The following is an 18,990-nucleotide window of genomic DNA, read 5'->3' as shown; positions in this document are numbered from 1 at the left end:
ATACAATACAGCAAACCAATGAACAAAAATGTTTGCTGAAATATTGGTAAGAACAGCAAGGAAAAATAAGGAAAAACTTACAAATTCAAAGGTACTATAATTTCGCTCACAACCGGATGATGAAGCACAAAGACTAACCACACGCCTAGCAAATCTTTGTAGCTCAATAGCACGGCCACCATATGAGCGCCACCAATCAATAGAAGAACAAAATGATCATCTATTAGGAGTTAGGACTGAAAAATGCTTGATTAAAATAGAAGAACCAAATGATCATATATTGTTTGGCCATTCTGTTTGAAAAAGCATCTCCCCGAAGATATTTATAATCCATGGCTTGAGCATTGATCTTGTCTCTAGCTCCCTCACCCTCTACCATTCTTGCAAGCACATCAAGGAAGCAACCTCTTAGCTATCCAATAGTTGCATTATCGTCTTTTCTTATGAGAGGATGTAGTTTCTCTAGGTTCAAATATAATGCAGCCTCATAGAGTGAAGATCCATTTGTTTCTCCCAACGTCGATCAGTTATCTCCATGATCTTCTCAAGCAACATTTTCTTGGTTTGGATGGCAAAGCTTAGCTTGATCTTTTCCTTTGCATGATTCATTAAAGCTTGAACTTCCGGCATTGCTGGCTTCTCATCTCCATCAACCACCCTAAGCACAATAAGTGGTGGTGCTGAAGCTCTAAGGCAATCTTCAACTTTATTCCAAAACTCTGTAGAGAGCACAATGTCATGCACATCTAGACCAGCTTTGGTTTTTGCCAATTTGTTCCCTGTCCATTTTTCACTAACAAATAAACCTCTAAAAGCATCTTTGTGCTTGTACAAAATCTTCAAGGTAAGAAAGGCAGTTGCAAAACGAGTTGCTGCGGGTCTCACAAGATCAGCCCCACCTGTCTTCTCCCTCATGGCACGAAGGATCCTCCCATGCCTATAGATGAAAGTTGCCACACGCCATGCACGGGCAATAGGATTCTTGAATGCTTTTAAGTTCCCAATGTCTTCCAGCATGAGATCCAAACAATGTGGAGCACATGGACTCCAAAATTTTGTAGGAATCCTCTCCATTAGAAGCTTACCCGCTGCAATCAGCAAGCATGTTTGCATCATCTACTTCACTTGATGCCTCAACACTCTCCAAGAAGTACGTCCTCTCCGGGCTGTTCACTAGGAAGTTAATCAAGTGGCGCCCCCTCCTATCAGACCAGCCATCCGACATGAGTGTGCAGCCATAATGTTTCCATGCCCGCTCATGCTCCTCCCTCAAGTCACTTGTTGACTTCACAGTCTCTTTAAGCAATGGCTCCCCAAGTTCATAAGGTGTTGGAGGCTTGTAACCTGAACCGTTGCCTCAACTGCAACCTGAAATTGTCTTGCGGCTGCTGCATTAAAAGGCACGCCACATTCATAGAAAAAACAAGGCCCGCTGCGTATCCACATACAGCTTAGCCTTCTTGCTTTTTGCTAGTGCATTCATTGTGAGCTGATAAGATCCTGAAGTCTCTCATCTATCATTTCTTCTGGTGTTTTTCAAATCATCTCAACAACAGATTTGGTTGCCGTTTGCTGTGTTTTTCTTCTCCAATCAGCGGTATGCTCTATATACTCAAGAATTTGAAAATGATATTGTCCTATATGATACTCAGTTATATTATATATATATATATACATATAACACACTTGAATAATAGGTGCTATAGTGGGAGAGGAAAATAAATCAGCAAAAGTAGTATCATTTCTATTGTCAATTCTGTTTCTTCTTCGGTCCATACTTTCAAACAAACATTTTTATTTTCCTGTTTTCAAAAAATATGCAACACAAATGATTTTTTTAAAAAATAAGGGAAATGACAATTCTTCGTTATTTTGTTTGCAGATCTATTGGAAGAATAGATATAAATGAATACTCATCAAGGCAACATTTCTGGTGCAAACGAGGTATACAATAATATTGTGATGGTACTAATGTTTGGTATTTTCTCTTCATTATTCAAACTGCTTTGTTTATCTCCTCAGCAAACTGGAAAACAAGTTGAAGGTACTTTAAATATGATTGACTTTGCTGGGAGTGAGCGAGTGGAGAAAAGTGGTGCAACTGGTGATAGGCTAAAAGAGTCGCAAGTAATTTGCTATTCCTCATATTAGTTTTGTAGCTTTGAAGACTCCGTTCTATTCGAATTTTTGCTATTGTCCTATTTTCATTATTTCAGGCAATCAACAAAAAAAGTCTGTCATCATTATGCGACGTCGTCCTTACCATTGTTAATGGAGACAGCCATGTGCCATTTAGGAACTCAAAATCAACTTATTTTTTGCAGGTATAAACTCTCGGTAGTCATTGTTTAGTTGTAAGCTATGCAAACCATATTTAATTTCTATGGTTTGTTCCCTTTATAGCGGTACCTAGGAGGAGACGCAAAGATATTGATGCTTGTAACCATCTCACAAGACATCTCCTCCGCACAAGAGACAATATCATCTCTCTCCGGTTTGCCGCCCAGGTGAACTCGTGTGAGATTGGCAACTATAAGACTCAAGCCGGCTCTGTGACCCGAGTAAGTTCGGTTCAGAGGACTAGAGCTCTTCAGAGGGGTGATGCACGCGAATGTTTCCTCATCTGCTTTAAGAGGAAGATCTTCAAACATATATAGAACTCCTTCTAGGGTGAAATTCCACCCTTACTCGGTATTCTGGTGCCACCCATTTCACTGCTCCACCCCTCTCCTGCGCCGCCCCTCTGCTCTTCTGCTGGCGAGCCGCGAGCTGGACGCTACCCCCTCCGCCGACGCCCCCCTCTCCTGCGCGTTTTCCCCTCCGCTGGTGCGCCCCTCTCCAGTGCCGTCCCTCTGCTGGCGAGCGACGCCTGCGCGCCGTCCTACCACCCATCTACTAGCGGGCCGCACATCGACCCTCCACCGGTGGGCAACGCACCATGTGGCATGCCCCTTCCCTGCGGTGCGTTGCCCACCCACCCCTCCACCCCAGGCCTCCTCCACCTCCTTCAGCCGCGAACCTCCACTGCTGGTAGTGACCTAGAGATCTCTTGCGCACGAAGGAAGAACGGTGGAGAGGAGGGGATGAAGATAAGCCAATTCTCAAGTCCCTAGTATCCACATCCGAACACGAATCAGAATTTGCATTCTCGTTGGATTCTATCTAGCAATTTATTCGCATCCAAACAACCATATTGGTATTGTTCCCCATTTTCAAAAAAAAACTCATTTAGCATTGAACCTAATTCAATGCCAAACCTTCTAATATCAACATCCAAATGGAGCTTTAATAGATGTTTGGAGCTTTAGTAGATTCCAGACGAACGGCCGTGAATGGGCCGGGCTTCGTTTCTCATGGGCTCGACGAGGCCCATTTGATCCCTCACGTTCGTTCGTTCGGAAACCAACGGCCTGGATGTGCTACGTATCATCGAGCGAGACCTCCGGCCGGCAGGTAGCCATCCGCCGCCAGCTCGCCGCCGAGCAAGGCCCCCGGATGACGAGCTGTCTCTTCCTCGGCGTCGCGCCACGCCCACCGCCCGCTGCTCTCCACCTGCTCCTCCGCCGCCGGATGGCCTCCAACCGAGCTTTCCAGCTCCGCCTCAACCCTCTCACCGGCGACTCCGAGTGGCTCGTCGTCGACGAGGAGGAAGAGGCGCCTGCGCCGAGCCAGCACAAGCAGCTCCTCGCCGCCACCTCCTACCTCGACATGCTCAACGACACCGCCCGCAACCGCGCGTACCGCCACGCCATCGACGCCACAGTCACGGACCCCACCTCATGCGTCCTCGACATCGGGTGAGCCTCTCTGCCTCCGATCTCTGCTTTCAGCCCCCACAATTGTTGCTTGCTCCCGTCCCAAGGATGCTAATGACCAAGTACGGATTCAGAGCTGGGACTGGGTTGCTGTCCATGATGGCTGCGCGAGCTTTGGCAGCTGCGGGAGGTGAAGGCAGGGGAAGCGTGTCAGCATGCGAGGCCTACCTACCAATGGGCAAATTAACACGGAGGGTGCTCAGAGCCAATGGCATGGAAAACAGGATCAAAGTCTTTCACAAGCGTTCAGACGAGCTCAGAGTTGGGGTTGAGCTTGATTCTCGAGCTGATATACTGGTAACCACCTTTTTCACTCAGCTCAACTGTCATGTTATTTTGTTCACTTCAACTGTCCACTTACATGCTAAAAATTTTGTTCTACCATAGAGCCCTGCTGTGATAGTAAAACACAATTTTGCATCAAACCAAACCACATTATAGTCCTGACAAGTTTTGTACCCTATGATGCGTCTTCAACTGTCCACTTACGTGCTAAAGATTTGAATCATGAGTCCCTCTGTTACCTCAAGGCGTAACCAGTGGATTTCATTTAGTTGCAACACCGCAACATTCTACATGCCATTTCATAGCTGTTTGTGCAGTTAGGATACCAATTTACTTAGCACCACTCCGATTTGTGCAGGTAAGTGAAATTCTTGATTCTGAACTCTTGGGTGAGGGGCTCATTCCTACTCTACAGCATGCGCACGACATGTTATTGGTGAAAAATCCAAAGACAGTTCCGTATCGAGCTACAACATATGGAGTGGTTAGTAGTGCCTGCTGCCTTTTGAATACCATATAGGTTCTTCCCAATAATAACTCCTTTCTATTAATCAGTGTGAACCTGTTGGTGTCTGATATCCTAGTTAGTTGAGAGCATGCTCTTGTGGAAGATGCATGATCTGCACAGCAATGAAGCAAACACTGAAGATGGTGTGTGGCTTACTCCTGACGGGACAGAAAATATTCTTTCTGTGAAGCTACAACAACATGCGATGCAATGTGATGCACTGGAAGATGAAGTACGATTGGTATGCAGTTTTTCTTTGCATGTTGTTATATAAAGTGTTGTTCCAAGACCTAATTTCTTTGTTTTAGCTGTCAGAACCCTTCAAAGTTTTTGAATTTGACTTTTGGAAACGACCAGATAGTCATCGTGAAACAAAGATTGAAATAAAAGCAACTGCTGATGGACATGCTCATGCTATTATTTCATGGTAACCACAAAGTCTTGTCTCTCTACTCTCCTTAAATTTCTCTGACTTTTTGGTTTTCTATTGCAGGTGGGTGCTTCAACTGGATTCTGCTGGATCAGTCTTTTACTCAACAGCTCCTGGATGGGTGAGACAATCGAGTGGTGTGGATTTACCACAATGTGTCAATGGTTCGTAAAACAATTGTGATTCTCACTTTATGTGACATTTCTTGTTCTGTATCTATTCAACGGAATTCCCTTGATTGATTCTTATAGTTGTCATGCCTTGCCCAACATGTAGAGCTAGTAATCTATTGTTACTTGGATGTTTAACTTTCATCGGCACAACTCCAACAAAGTGCTGAAATGCAGTACAGCACTATGCCTGTATTTTTGGAAAAAGCACCATGCCACTGTGTCTGCATGGTGGCACACTTGTATTCCAAATTGTACAGATGCACAGAAGCAATAAGTGATTTTCGTATATGTTGTTTTTTTGTTAGAGTACACATATTACACCACATCTTCTTCCTCAATTCTCGTTCGATTCTTTTACGTAGAAATATATTTTTGAAATTGACTGTTGAATTGGCATTTATCTGTCTAGAAGTGGAATAGAGTAACCTGGTTGAAGGGTAATAATATTGGGGGTACTTTAAATGTTTTAAGTATCTTTACACCATTTTATCCCTTATTTCAATTGCTAGGCATGAAGGATTGGTGTGATCATTGGAAGCAGTGTGTTTGGTTTATACAAGGGACAGGAGCTCCTGCTATGAAGGATCAAACTCTTGCCTTGAGAGCTAGTCATGACCAAACTAGTATCTCATATCACTTGAATATTAATGATGAAGTAAGCAGTAGAAGCCCCAAAAGTGACCATCTAACATTGTTGCCAGAAAGGATAGCACTTTATGGTGATAAAGCTTGGAGATCAGCATTGATAGGTGCAGTTAGAAATGCTGTAAGTAACCCATGCTTCCTTGGGTATAATTATGTCGTTATCCAACTAGTTTTTTTCCATGAACTTCTGCATTATTCTATGATTGCTCGGTGTAACTTCAGAATAAATATTAGGATATCCTAATCCTAAAAAGCTTTCACAACCTTCCAATTTGTGGTGCATTTTTCTCATTTTAACAATAGAGAATCAACTTGGTCAACTCTGTATAGAATAGACTATTTGTAGCTGTCCGATCGTGTGCGTCTCCTCACCTTAACTGTATCATGTTTAATGGTTTTCTGCCCAGATGAGTGGAAGATCTTCTCCAACCTGCATTGTGGCCGATGATAGTGTGCTACTAGCTCTCATAGTTTCTTCTCTGTTACCATCTTCAAAAGTTATTACGATGTTTCCTGGTCTTAGGGACAAGGGTTTCAACTATCTTCGAGCTGTTGCGGATGCAAATAATTTTTCCATGGACCGGATTAAAGTCATTGGTAAAAAAGCCTCATCCCTTACTATGAATGACTTAAAAGATGAAAAGGTAAAGGCTATAAGTCCTATGTTTCTCATCTCATTTATTTCCAAGATTCATATTGTAGTGTTTATGATTAATGAGTGACCTTTGATACTTTGTCACTCTAGATTAATCTAGTAGTAGGGGAACCTTTCTACCATGGAAGTGAAGGGATGCTGCCATGGCAAAATCTGCGTTTCTGGTTCGTAAATACTTTAACCCCTATTAATCATTGCCAGTCAAATCAAGCTTCGTGCCATAACTAATGGCTACCGGTTGTTATTTTCCCTTTTGGTCTATGTTTGGCTGGAAGTAGTGGTCTAAGTCCCACATGGTTAGTTATAGTTGCATATACAGACCTTGGAGAACCACCACCAGCTGGGTTAACCGTTTTCGAGAAGAAAGGACAAAAGATTGAGACCCAGTATGCGCTGGATGAAGTCAGGGTGTTCCACCTTGTAGAGTTTCACTAACCCATATTGACGAGATTTGTCGTGAAACAAATTTATTTCACTAATATGGATTTTTCCTGTTCAAGGGCAACTTTAAGCTTTTTATTTTATTTGAAACTCATTTTTACGTTTTTGTGTTGTTTATTGTTACTAGTTTTAAAGAATCATGTTTTTCTGACTCTAGGAATGAAAGAACTCTGCTTGGTCCATTGCTATCTGAGGATGCATTCATCATGCCTTGTAGAGGAATATTAAGGTTATGTGCCATGTCACTTCCGGTTAGTCCATCATGCATTCACATCTTTTGTTTATCTCTCAGCCCTATTATTTTCACTTGGGAAAATAGTTTTTAGTTTTATTTTCTCTGATAACTGTTGTACTGTAGGATTTGTGGAGGAGCCGTTGCAGCCTTAAAGATGTTGAGGGCTTTGATCACTCGGTTGTTAATGATACTTTTGGAGCCTGTGGTGATCTGCCTGGAGAGCAACAAGGCCCTTGCCTGCCATATTACGTGTGGCAATGCGGTTATACCAAGGTGACATCAGTGCCACATTTTAGCCACACAACAAATATTGTTTCATTGAAAAGCAACTGATGATCTGTCGATTTTTTCAGAAATTAAGTGAAGTCTACTCTCTCATGGACTTTAACTTTTCTGAGCCTATTCACTCTTGCTTTGGCAAAACAAAGGTACCATTTTAACCTTTGAGGACAAAGTATATCATGATTGATGTTTCTGACTCTGCTAGTTACTTTAAATTTGCAAAATCTGAATACTAGCCTGAGTGATTCTGGCTGAATTAGTAAATATTGTGAAAATTGAGTGTAGGAGATTTCAGACCCTGATGCAAACAGTCGGTTTGATGAGTTTTGGGTGCGATTCTGCTGTAACATTTTTGTATATAAAAAGTTGCAGTGGTAGTAGTGAACCCAGGATTGATACATAATAAGCAGATCATAGAATACCAGACCTCAAAGCACTACGATTAGTAGAGTAGTGGCCAGAGCATGGAGGCAATATTTTTATGAACAAGTTAATCATACACTGCGATGAAGCTTTGATCACTTTGCTGAAATGCCATGTAGTTTTCTACTTGTCTGCTGGTTTTTCCCCCATTCAGTGAACTCCTTCATTCATACCACCTTGCAGATCAAGTTTTCCCATGACGGAATATGCCATGGTTTCGCAGTTTGGATTGACTGGGTACTTGACGAGAAAAAATCGATTGTGATAAGCACGGGACCAGGTAAAGATTATGCACATCCATATGATACCGTTTATTGATATCTATTTAATATAACCTGGGATTCACAATGAAATCCGATGCCCTCCTGCTATTGACGTGTGGATTTTGAGCTCAGAGAGCAGATACTGGAAGCAAGGAGTGCAGCTGCTTAGCAGGCCTGTACAAGTGAATCCAGTAAGTTCAGTGATGCATGTTGAGGCGCATTTCGATCCTGACACGGCGGAGCTCGTGTTTAAATCCATGGTCTCGTGATGTGATCATGTGGTGCAAATTGTATGTGTGACCAATCAAGCTCTTGCATGTGTAGAACTTGGAGAGTAGAGCTTTGCTCGTTTGGTTTTGTTGGTCAGCAGTTCCTGATGTGGGTTACGTTCCCTGTGATTACAGGGACCTTGATCAGATGTGCTATAATACTGTGCTTACCGTGTAAGGTGGTTGAGCGTATCGTTTGTATTGTAGAGAACTAGAGATTGACTTTTATATTGGTGCTTAATGGTATGGCAACGTTTTCTGTTTTTAAACACTCACGTTTGAGCACCCTGAATTATAATTGCCCTTACAGGACTCCTGGATGAATTGTTCGTTTTCTGCTGCAACTCTGGTTACAAGAAGAGCTGAACTGCCATGGCAAAGATTTAGGCCTGACGCCCTGATCCATGCTTCTTGTTGAGGTATTTGGATATCCTCGTGTGCAGGTAGGCGAAACCAATTGCGACGGATCTTTGTGCGTCAAACTGTTATTCATCATGTCTACAGCAATGTAATCACCCAGGCCTTGTCATCACCATGGTTGATCTTGACCATGAAGGATGCGAGCTGAGTGTGGGATGAGATACGTCAAGCCTCTCGAAGGGTGCATTGCTAGCTGTCCACGACGAGCTTTGCATTGGGAAGGAGCTCAAACTCGGGGCAGCTCCTGACGTCCATCCCAGAGGTCTCCATGTCACAGACAGGTTGCCAAGAATCATCCAGCAGAGAGCTAGCAGACACTGGCCTGGTCCATACTCCATACGGCAGCATCGCAACCATCTTGGACGCGCTCGTCCCTGCCGCAGGTTGGTGCTAGTCCAGGTCTGGACTCTGGAGCTTGGAGTTGTAGAGGTAGAGGACGAAGCGGCCGCGTCCAAGCGCCGACTCGTCGTCGAGAGCAGCGACCATGTAGAATTTACTACTACTCTCTTGGTGGCAGGAGTTGAAGACTATCCTCCGGCCGGGGGGCCGCCGGAGACGTAGGCTTTGTATTCGGGGAGCACCTAAGGGATCTCTTCTTCATCGTCGCCGGCGTCGAGGAGGGCAGGCGGATGCAAGCTCGCTTTTTCCAATTTCATCAGGCCCTTGCTGAACGCCATATGATCTCGCTTGGCTTCGTGAAGATCCCTAGCTAGCTACTGCTACTAGCTACTAGTAGCTAGGAAAGATTGAGAAGAGGATAGGAAAAAACTGAAGCACGAAATAACATATATCGATGAAATACGACTTCTCTAAATTAACATACAAAACACGATTATTGAGCTTGCTAGCCACATGGCCTTATTCATCAGAGTTTTCCCAAGCGTCCAGCTTAACAATGAATCGTTGTTCTAATTGAAGCGTTTCTATAGAAACAAGAACAAAAAAGGACAGAAAAAAGAGGAGGTATTGTCAGCCTTTCTACAACTTGCTTGCTACCTGAACCTACATCTCTCCCTTGATACATTTTGCATCTGGCGAACGAGTGAACTATCTGTACATGCTTGCTTCTCCTGTAAAAATCGAAAAGGGATGCCACTCTTTCTCCCCTTTCCTTTCCTTTCCTTTCTAGACACCACAGCTATTATAAGTTACAAAAACGGACAAAAAGGTTAAAGCAGAGACATTTCACGGTGAAGGCTGTGTCACCTCCTGTCAAATATCAGAGCTCCACCTCGTGAAGATCCTCACCCAAACCATTGAACTGCAGCGATGAGTTGCTGCTGGAACGGCTGTGCGGAGGCCTTTTCCCAGGCATCATTGGTGACGGCATGGTCTGTCCATCGGGTGATCTGGAAACAGCAGTGCCGCCCAACTGCTCCGGATACGCTCCACTCCATGACGATGCTCTTGACCTTGACATCGAGCTGCCAGCGCTGTCTGAGGGGGCCACGATGTTGTCCATACTTGGGTACCGCTGAATGTTGTCCCCACTTGGGTACCGCTGAATGGTTGACTGCATGGGTACTGGTGGTGCCAGTGAACTGAATGCTGCCTCCACGGCTGGTGAGGACGAGGGTTCAGCCTGTTGAGTGGTTTCACTGTGGGCACCCGTTGGTGCGTCAGCAGCTGCCTGTTCTGAAGCAGCAGCAGCCGGAGTTGGCACAAAGAATTTTGCACCCGACAGTGAACTCATTGATGGAGCAGCTGGTTTGCTATACATTGTTGCTGCACCAAAGGCATTCGCACCACCACCACCACCCTTGTTGAAAGTGTCAACATACCTAGACAAAGAAAAAAATGTCACACCCAGCTGATACAGAAAGAAATTAGAAAAAATAACTAAGCAAATCACCTTGATCTTACACCCATCCTTCCCCGTGCTGAGAATTGGTTCTGGGTGGGTGGTATCGGTGGCATCCCTGAACTAGGCTCCGAAGTGTTCAAAGCTTTAGCTTCAGCAAATCCATTAGCAGTATAACCTCCACCAACCGGGGGACCCTTCAAGTTCGACTCTGGAATACTGTTCTGGAATGAGGATTTTGTCGGAGGCGGGGGAACTGGAGGCTCCTCGGCAGGGACCTCAGCGCCTTCCTCCACCCACCGCTTCAGCTTCTCATCATAGTAGAACTTGTTCTGTTCCCCTAACTTTGCCTTCAGACCCATAAGGAGATTAAGCATGTTACTAAGGCAGAAAGTAGCTAAGGGTAAAACAATGTACTTAATGTGCATCCAAGTACCTGACGATGAGATTTTGAAACAAGCCCCACTGTCTTCTGCACCAACCATCCAAAGCGAGAGCTTCCGGAACCTGATGTGCTTTGTGCCTTACTTGACCCAGCAGCCTGCTACAATTTCAAATATATGTAAAGCATAATTCAGAAATCCTCAAAAAAAATATCACAGGAAATACCTTTTGTGGGGTTTTGCCAAAGTCTGGCTCAGAAATACTTCTGTTATGTGCAACTTCCCTGCCAGGGCCGCTATTTCCTGCCATTTCGCTCATAGACTGCTCTGAAGCAGAAGACATTAGAGGTGACATGGACATCACTGACTGGTTATTTACAACTTTTGTATCAGGAGGAGAATAGACATCTCTTTCATTTGCGGCACCCTGTGGCAGTGGTGGCATTGGTGCAGATTGTGTACCCATCATTCGGGACAAAGATTTATCAAGTGACGTGAAAAGCTTCCCAACAATCTTTCCAGGGGCAAGATTTGTTGCATATCCACCCTAAATAGCACAAATTGACTATCAGCAAAATGAAAAGAAATGCTCGAGGGAAAAAAAAACAATAACAGAAGTATATGCAGTACCTGTTGATGGGTGCGTATCCGCTCCTCCAGGGTTGAAAACAATTGTTTCCATGCTTCTAGTTCAGGTGTGCGGCCAGAGGCCTTCAGCACCTTCAGAGATGCTTGACAATACCTTAACAAGGTAACTCAATGTCAACTAGGAAACCAGGAAAAATACTGAAATGAAAATTCAACAACCTACCTTAGTGAATCGGAAACCTTCCCAATCTCCGCGAGCATATATGCATATATCAGCTTGTATGGTTGAAATGGCAAGAGTATATACTGAGAATTACCAAGAACCCTTGCATACTCATACACCTCTGTTCTCTGTTCGTTCAATAGGAATTTGATCAGGTGCCGCAAAAAACAAGGAAAAACACAGAAATAGAGCAAGTATATAAACCAGCAAAATGGAGCAAAATATAGGTGTAACCAAAAGGAATGGCCCAAAATAGAACAAACGAGCAAAGCTGAAAAATCACTACAGTAAGTTATTATACAATAAATCCTTTTTGAAAGATTCCGTAATATTTCTGCTCTATACATCCCAAGAATTTTAACTTGAAGAAAGATAACAGAAATGTTCATATCTCATTACATAACGCATATGTCACAGTAATATCATGCAAATTCATCTGTGTGATATTTTCCTAATGCACTCTAAACTAACTTCAGCAAAGCATGATGGTAAATGTACCATAACGTAGAACCCTCAATCAGAACCTAACACTTACGCTAGCAGCAGAAGACAAAGAAGAAGACAATCTTCAAAGTAAACAAGGAAAAACAACGGTGCAGAAATGTACTGACCTGGATGGCTTCAGGGCTGGCAAATGTGCGTGGACACCTCAGGTGGTCTGCGCCAATGAGGCACATCCTTGCACTTTCAGAGTACGAATCAATATTTAGTTCAGCAACTAAATAGCATGAGTGAGCAGATGCAACCTGCATAAATAAATTGTGCATTAGACTCAACCATAAAATTGAAACAGGTATATTTATCACATAGGATTCGAACCTCATTCTTCTCTTTCCAAAGGCAATCCCCAAGGTGGGTAATTACAAGGTCATCACCTTTTGTCCTGTTTGCTGTTATAATAGCCAAATTCTCTTGCCAGTCATCCAGCATACCCTTAGGAGCAACCTGTCCGAAACTGGAAAGTGAGTTTCAAATATTACAATTAAGAAAAAGGCATGTATGATGAGATTTCATAAAATCCAAGAATCATTGACCGTAGTTTTAGATGACAGCACATAATTAGCATGATACAGGACTAAATTACATGAAGGGCTGCTTTAAGTAACGCATGATGACATCAAAAAGAAGAATGTAGATGCCACTGGATAAATTTATTTCCCATTGAGACAGTTATCATTGTACTTAAAACACTATTTCAAGTACAGTAACTCCATTCACTAACAAATGGGCAAACCTCTCTAACTTTGACCAGTAATTTTGAAAGAACTATTTGGGTTGGTCATATTTAGAAATTAACATTGGATTTGTCACAAAAAAATACTTTCATGATATAGCAGCTTTACAATCTTAAAAAAACATATAAATAATACTGGTCAAAGTTGCGTATTGGAGACCATGTTGATGTACAAAAGGATATGTACGAACGAAGGGAGCGCATATTACCTCTACAGGCTGGTGGGGTGTATATAAAGAACCACTGTTGACCGGGTTCTCAGAATTGAAAACATCTGCAGGTTGTCCAGCAATAAGAAGGCACAATGTCCTCAAAGGTGACCCAGACACAAAATGGCAGTGAGCCATTTTCTTCACAGTATCCGCATAAAACTGCATCATGAGGTAGTAAAGCAATAAGAAATCACTCAGGGAAAGGAAACCGTCATGCCATCCAAGTATCCAACTAATCTAGAGACTGCAAGTTTCGATTCTGAAGCAGACCTTATCACCAAGTTGTAAAGCAAGGATCAGCGCGGGTCCCCAAAGTTGACCTTCCTGTGCATACTGAAGGGCTTCTTTCCTTCTACCAGAAACCAGGAGATTTTGAACCTCCTGAGCAGTAGCCTGCAATAGGGTATTTTCCTAAACACGAAATACATTGTTATATTTATCGCAGAGCAGATAGAGAAATAATAATTACCTGAATCTGGATTTCCGAGGGAAGATTCCTCATGCAATGGACTCCGTACCCTTTCATATTAGCACTGCTCTTACAAGATGAGAACAGTTTTGTAACTGCCATATCTGGGCCATCTATACCCTGTTACAAATAGTTCAAACAAAATAAGTACTCAATACAAAAATTACAATAGTAGCCACAATAGAGTTAAGCATCCTGTTGAAAAGAGCCCTTCTTAGCACATGATTCATCTGGCTGAATTGAATAACAAAATAATACATTTTTTTCATTTCTTAGATCAGATACATATACATGGACACTACATGACTTAATTTGCATACATGGGCATTAACGGACTCATTAATCATCTTCCAACATATTTCTTTCTTTCATTATCATATCCACAATTTCCATTAATAAGTGAAAACTTGATCACCTCTATCAGAGCAATTGACGAAACAACACAATCATAACACAAAGCACCAAGGATATCTCTTAGGTGGACAAAAATTGAGCTTCAGCATCAAAATATTGTGTTATTCGAGCATACATAATCATGATTTAAGATTGGACTAAAAAGGAGACCCAAAAGGCATTCAGATAAAAACCATAGAGTAAATCTTCAACTATCCAAGAATGATAATTTAAGATATTAATACTGAACAAATCCATTAGTAAACATGTCTCCTTACAAATTATCAGAAACCAGACTATATTTAACATGTGATCTTAGATAAAACAGAGACTGACTAGGATGGCATCATGATAGTGGTGTCTGCTATATGTTTTTCTTATTGGAAGATTTTTAATACAGTAAGTGATAAGTGAGGCTCAAACAAAATATGAATTCTTGCGAACAGGATCATCAGTGCAATATAGTCAAGCAAGACAGGCAGAGAATACCTCCTGTGATGGGTCAGACCCAAAGGGTGAACGGAGTTTTCCATAGTGTTGACACAGTATTTTCAACAACGAAATAAGCACCTTCTGAACATCCCCTCCCTGGAATTCAGTCAGAGAAGATTCATATACTCCAATCATATCATCAAGCCATTTATTCACATCCTTTGATGCAGCACTTCCACCAACAAGAGGGCCAGGAATAGGTTGACGACACAGAGCGTGGAAGTAGCTAAGTGCACTGCTATTATCCATGCTTGGATTGTTAATTTTATCAGCAACAATTTCTGGAATATTAAGAACTGACACCGTGCGACCAGAATTGTCCTAAGATTGCAGCAACAAAAGTTATTAGTCACTACTCGTTGCAAAAATATTACAAGTAAATAATCTTATTGTACCTGATTTCCGCTGTCAAAGTTTGTGGACATGGAGCTGCTTTCATTCAAAACTACTAGCTTCCCCCCAAATCCAAAGGTGACCACAGCATGTGGTGGGCGTCCAGCTGATGATCTCTGCTCATGTGGCGAGAAACCAAACTGTTGGGATGGACCATTTGCACCAATCAGTTGCTGCTGAGCAAAGTCCATTGCGGTCTGAGTGCCCCAATAGTTGTTGGGCACATATGTATGTGCAGAGGAGACATCATGCGTTTGTGTCATGTACATGCTCTCTTTTGGAACAAAGTCTTGTGGACCATTTGAATTACCATACCCAACTCTTGTTGAAGGTTCATATGCCATGTGGCCAGCCTGGTGATCTTTAGGAGGCTGTGATTCCTTGTGACCAGTCTGGAAACCTGTTGAAGATGCAAACCCTTTGTACCCAACCTCCTGACTATTAGAATGCTCAGAACCCTTGTACCAACTATGGTTCCCTTTGAACCCCTCATAACTAGCATGATTGCCCTCACTACCAGTGTGTTGGCCTGTAGAAGGCACAAATGTGTCTGCATGAGGCTTGTAATTTATAGACGACTGCAATGACTCAGCAATGACCTGCCGCCCAATCTGATTCTCAGCCTGCTGATTGGAACTAAAGGAACTACCCAACAAACTATTACCTCCCAAAACATCAGGCAGCATGGTGTTAGCCAATGAATCCGGTTGCCACTGGCTCTGCTGGCTGAAGCTACTTGCATAAGAATCTTCAGTGTACTGAGCTACAGTATGACCTGCCCCTGTGAACCCATCTGAGGCTGCTGGAGAAGTTGCAGCTTGCGCAACACTTTGTTGGTACGACTCGAGTGATTGCCACTGCTGAGTGTTGGTATCAAAGTACCACCCTGGGTATTCTGCATAGAATAACATGTTCGGTGGGTATTCTACAGGCGCAGCACTGATCCCAGACTGGCCCCAGCTCGCGGCATTGGCACTGCTCTCCTCTGCAATGGTCTCAAGTGCTGCATGCGAAGCATTTTGCAGGTACGAAGCACTAAATTGCTGCTGATGTTGCTGAACATTATCACTCCCAAGGACTGCCACAGCACCAGTATTATCAGCAGCATAACTCTGTGCACCGAGAGTATCAACCTGATACCACTGTTGCGTAGCCGCATCGTACTTCCATCCAGGGTAGAGGCTCTCGAGATATTTGGGATCAGTGGAGTCCAATTGTGCATTGGTGCTCTGAACACCGTATCCCGCAGCACTTGCACTGAAATCGAAGTTGGTATTGGCATTGTTATCCACTCCCCCTGAGAAGCTGTAACCCACCACTCCAGCACTAATGGCGGCATTGTTATCCACTCCTGCAGAGAAGCTGTGATCTAGTGTGGTAACATTGTTGGTACCTACCATGGATGCTTGGACGCCCTGATCGCCAGGCACAGTAGCCCCAAAGAAGTCGTCCTCTGCTCCATCTGGCAGGAGGTCCCCAAACGGATCTGCTCCGCCAGCACTGGTGTTGGCACCAAAGTCGTTCCACTGCACCTGCTTGATGGCGGTGTGGATGCCCTTCTCCGACCCCAGGGACCCACACCTCTCTGGCGCCGTGACAGCCTTGGTATCAGGATTCAGCACCGCAGACCCCGCCTCAACTGCCTCATTATCAGCCTCAGGATGATGCACCACCACAGGCTCCGCGTGTGGATACGCCCGTGTGGGATCATTCTCCACCTCATCCTTATGTGGCGCCACCGAAGGTTCATTATCAGCCTCAGTCTCAGAAGGCGCTGCCGAAGGCTCAAACTCAGGCTTCGGCTCAGAAGTCGCTTCCGTGGGTTCATGTCCAGCTTCTGCATGTGAATTGTTTTGCTGCTGCTGCTGCTGAACATTATCACTCCCAACAACTGCCACAGCACTGGTAGCTTCACCAGTAATATGATGTGCGCTGACAGTGTCTACCTGATACCACTGCTGTGTGGCGTCATCATACTTCCATCCAGGATAGAGGCTCTCTAGGTATCTGGGGTCAGCGGATTCCAATTGCGCAACAGTGCTGTAACCCCCATATCCCGCAGCAACTGTGGTTGATTCAGACTGGGAACTGGCATTGCTATCCATCCCACCATAGAAGCTGTGATATGGCGCACCGGCATTGGTGGTACCTCGAAGTGATGCGTGGTCACCCACAGACTCCACTTGTGGATGCGCCAGCATGGGCTCATGCTCCACATCCTCCTTATGTGGCGCCGGCGCAGGCTGATCATCAGCCTCAGCCACAGGCTTGGGTTGAGGAGTTATCTCCGTGGATCTCCCAAGGACTGCCGCAGCACTGGTTGTTTCAGCAGTAATACGTTGTGCACTGAGAGTGTCTACCTGATACCACTGCTGTGTGGCGCCGTCGTACTTCCACCCAGGGTAGAGGCTCTCAAGATATCTGGGGTCAGCGGATTCCAACTGAAAGTTGGTGTTTTGATCGCCATATACCACAGCACCTGTGGTGGAGTTGAACTGGGAATTCGCATTGTTATCGTCCGTTCCCCCATAGGAGCTATAATCCGACTGCCCATCAGTGGCGGTGGCATTGTTATCCGCTCCGGCGGAGAAGCTGTGATCTGGTGCACTGGCATTGCTGGCCCCTAGAAGTGATTCCTGGCCGCCCTGATCCCCGTCTGCAGTACCCCCGAAGAAGGCGTCCTCCGCTCCACCTGGCTGGAGGTCCCCGAACGGATCTGCCCCAGCGGCCCCGGTGGTGGCACCGAAATCGTTCCACTGCACCTGCTTGAGGGCGGGGGCGGCGTGGACGCCCTTGTCCGGCGCTGGGGACGGCTCGTCGGCCGCAGCCCCAGGCAGTGCGACGGCAGGCTGGTCAGCCGCGGCCCCAGGTGGCGCGACGGCAGGTTCCGCCTCCGCCACCGGCTCCGTATGAGGGTCGGGATTCGGCGGCGCGGGGTGATGCTCCGGCTCCTCCACCAGTGGCGCCGGCACGGGTTGATCATCGGGCTTGCGGTCGGGTGGGCCCGCGTCGGATTGGTCGTCCAGGGTGAGTGCGGCGAGGTCCCCCGTGGAGGCCTCGGCCGCGGCTAGGCGAGGGCGATCCTCGTCGCCGTCGTCGTCGGAATTGACTAGGTTGTCGAAGAAGTCCTCGGTGGTGTCGTCGAAGTCTGCAGCCATGGCGGAATTAGGGTTTGTTTGGATCTGGGGCGGGGGGCGGGGTTGAGATTTGGGGGGAGGGCGGGGCGGGGGCGCCGCGCTCTTGGACTTGGTGGTGGACTTGCGCTGCAGGGGAACGAGATGGAGTCGGAGGCGGAGGAGGCGCGTGCGATGGCGATGCGACGCGGCGGCGACGTCACGCTCGCTTCTTCATTCGTCGGCTCCCTCTTTTTTTCCATTTCATTTTTTTCTTGCTCCCCTCTGGATGACGTCAGATGACATATACAAAACCATGGTTATCCACTGTGTCGTCTACGATATAAATATTTGATGGTCTTATTATTCTTTCAGAAAATTAATATGAATATGATGATTTGATATATATTAATTTGCATATACGTTTACCTGCGAATATGCCAAGCTTTTTGTTTAGATTGCTACGGATATAAAAGTAGGGAAAATTGACCTTCTTTTTACGCGTCAAATGGCTTTTACTCGCTTCTTTTGTCGCATCACTTTTTATCCGATAATTCACATGGAAAAAAACGTTTGGCTAGGCAAGTAAAAGATGCACAATGACGAAAAAGTATACTATATGTTAGGGAAGTAGTGCAAGTTTTTTAAATGTTAGAAGCCAAACAATGCAATTTTGAATATTTTTTAAGCTGAATTGATATTTTCATGTGGAAATTATCAGCCTAAAAAGTTAAAAGAAAACCTATCTACGATACGGATACGTTGTAGTATCCTCTACGTATACATTTAGCCATTATTTTTTTCCACTTCTATACTCTGGCCACTCGAGCTTTTCCGACTTTTTA

The 18,990-nt window shown here is 44.7% G+C and overlaps 2 protein-coding genes across 9 annotated transcripts; one reads left to right on the top strand and one right to left on the bottom strand.

The window, feature by feature from the left end:
• The first annotated feature begins 3,402 nt into the window (after positions 1–3,402).
• Positions 3,403–9,627, top strand: LOC112889501 (protein arginine N-methyltransferase 7-like). 7 transcript variants are annotated; one of them, XM_025956187.1, is made up of 17 exons: positions 3,403–3,797; positions 3,890–4,112; positions 4,459–4,584; positions 4,685–4,840; positions 4,917–5,035; positions 5,102–5,202; positions 5,721–5,977; positions 6,264–6,500; positions 6,602–6,675; positions 7,110–7,203; positions 7,311–7,460; positions 7,541–7,615; positions 8,076–8,172; positions 8,288–8,346; positions 8,735–8,867; positions 8,929–9,227; positions 9,362–9,627. In XM_025956187.1, the coding sequence occupies exons 1-15, from the start codon at positions 3,415–3,417 to the stop codon at positions 8,840–8,842; spliced, it is 2,259 nt and encodes a 752-aa protein (XP_025811972.1). In that variant the 5' UTR covers positions 3,403–3,414; the 3' UTR covers positions 8,843–8,867; positions 8,929–9,227; positions 9,362–9,627. The 7 variants fall into 7 exon arrangements, with proteins under 7 accessions (XP_025811972.1, XP_025811968.1, XP_025811970.1 ...); XM_025956183.1 differs by having other exon boundaries at positions 4,685–4,849; positions 8,981–9,227; positions 9,362–9,626; XM_025956185.1 differs by having other exon boundaries at positions 4,685–4,849; positions 8,945–9,227; positions 9,362–9,626.
• Positions 9,628–9,679: 52 nt separating this feature from the next.
• LOC112889498 (protein transport protein SEC16A homolog) lies at positions 9,680–18,427 on the bottom strand. 2 transcript variants are annotated; one of them, XM_025956179.1, is made up of 13 exons: positions 15,035–18,427; positions 14,637–14,960; positions 13,755–13,874; positions 13,556–13,678; positions 13,283–13,444; positions 12,659–12,784; positions 12,451–12,585; positions 11,840–11,967; positions 11,659–11,770; positions 11,255–11,575; positions 11,082–11,189; positions 10,697–10,995; positions 9,680–10,625 (listed from the first exon to the last, which is right to left on the bottom strand). In XM_025956179.1, exons 1-13 carry the CDS (start codon positions 18,188–18,190, stop codon positions 10,064–10,066), a joined length of 5,676 nt encoding a protein of 1,891 aa, XP_025811964.1. In that variant the 5' UTR covers positions 18,191–18,427; the 3' UTR covers positions 9,680–10,063. The 2 variants fall into 2 exon arrangements, with proteins under 2 accessions (XP_025811964.1, XP_025811965.1); XM_025956180.1 differs by having other exon boundaries at positions 10,064–10,625; positions 11,082–11,186.
• Positions 18,428–18,990: the final 563 nt, after the last annotated feature.

This window comes from Panicum hallii, chromosome 4 (genome assembly GCF_002211085.1).
Source record: "Panicum hallii strain FIL2 chromosome 4, PHallii_v3.1, whole genome shotgun sequence".
Taxonomy (NCBI): domain Eukaryota; kingdom Viridiplantae; phylum Streptophyta; class Magnoliopsida; order Poales; family Poaceae; genus Panicum; species Panicum hallii.
The sequence above is the reverse complement of the archived record's forward strand: the minus strand, read 5'-3'. Positions and strand labels throughout refer to the sequence as shown.

Bases quoted from the DNA above. Each gene is read 5' to 3' on its own strand.
- LOC112889498 (XM_025956179.1), bottom strand. From the start codon at position 18,190: ATGGCTGCAGACTTCGACGACACCACCGAGGACTTCTTCGACAACCTA. The intron at 11,771-11,839 runs GTAGGTTGTTGA...TACCTTGTTAAG, and splicing joins AAGGTTTCCGATTCACTAAG to GTATTGTCAAGCATCTCTGA. The intron at 10,626-10,696 runs GTGATTTGCTTA...TTCTTTGTCTAG, and splicing joins AGGATGGGTGTAAGATCAAG to GTATGTTGACACTTTCAACA.
- LOC112889501 (XM_025956183.1), top strand. From the start codon at position 3,415: ATGTGCTACGTATCATCGAGCGAGACCTCCGGCCGGCAGGTAGCCATC. The intron at 3,798-3,889 runs GTGAGCCTCTCT...GTACGGATTCAG, and splicing joins TCATGCGTCCTCGACATCGG to AGCTGGGACTGGGTTGCTGT. The intron at 4,113-4,458 runs GTAACCACCTTT...CGATTTGTGCAG, and splicing joins ATTCTCGAGCTGATATACTG to GTAAGTGAAATTCTTGATTC.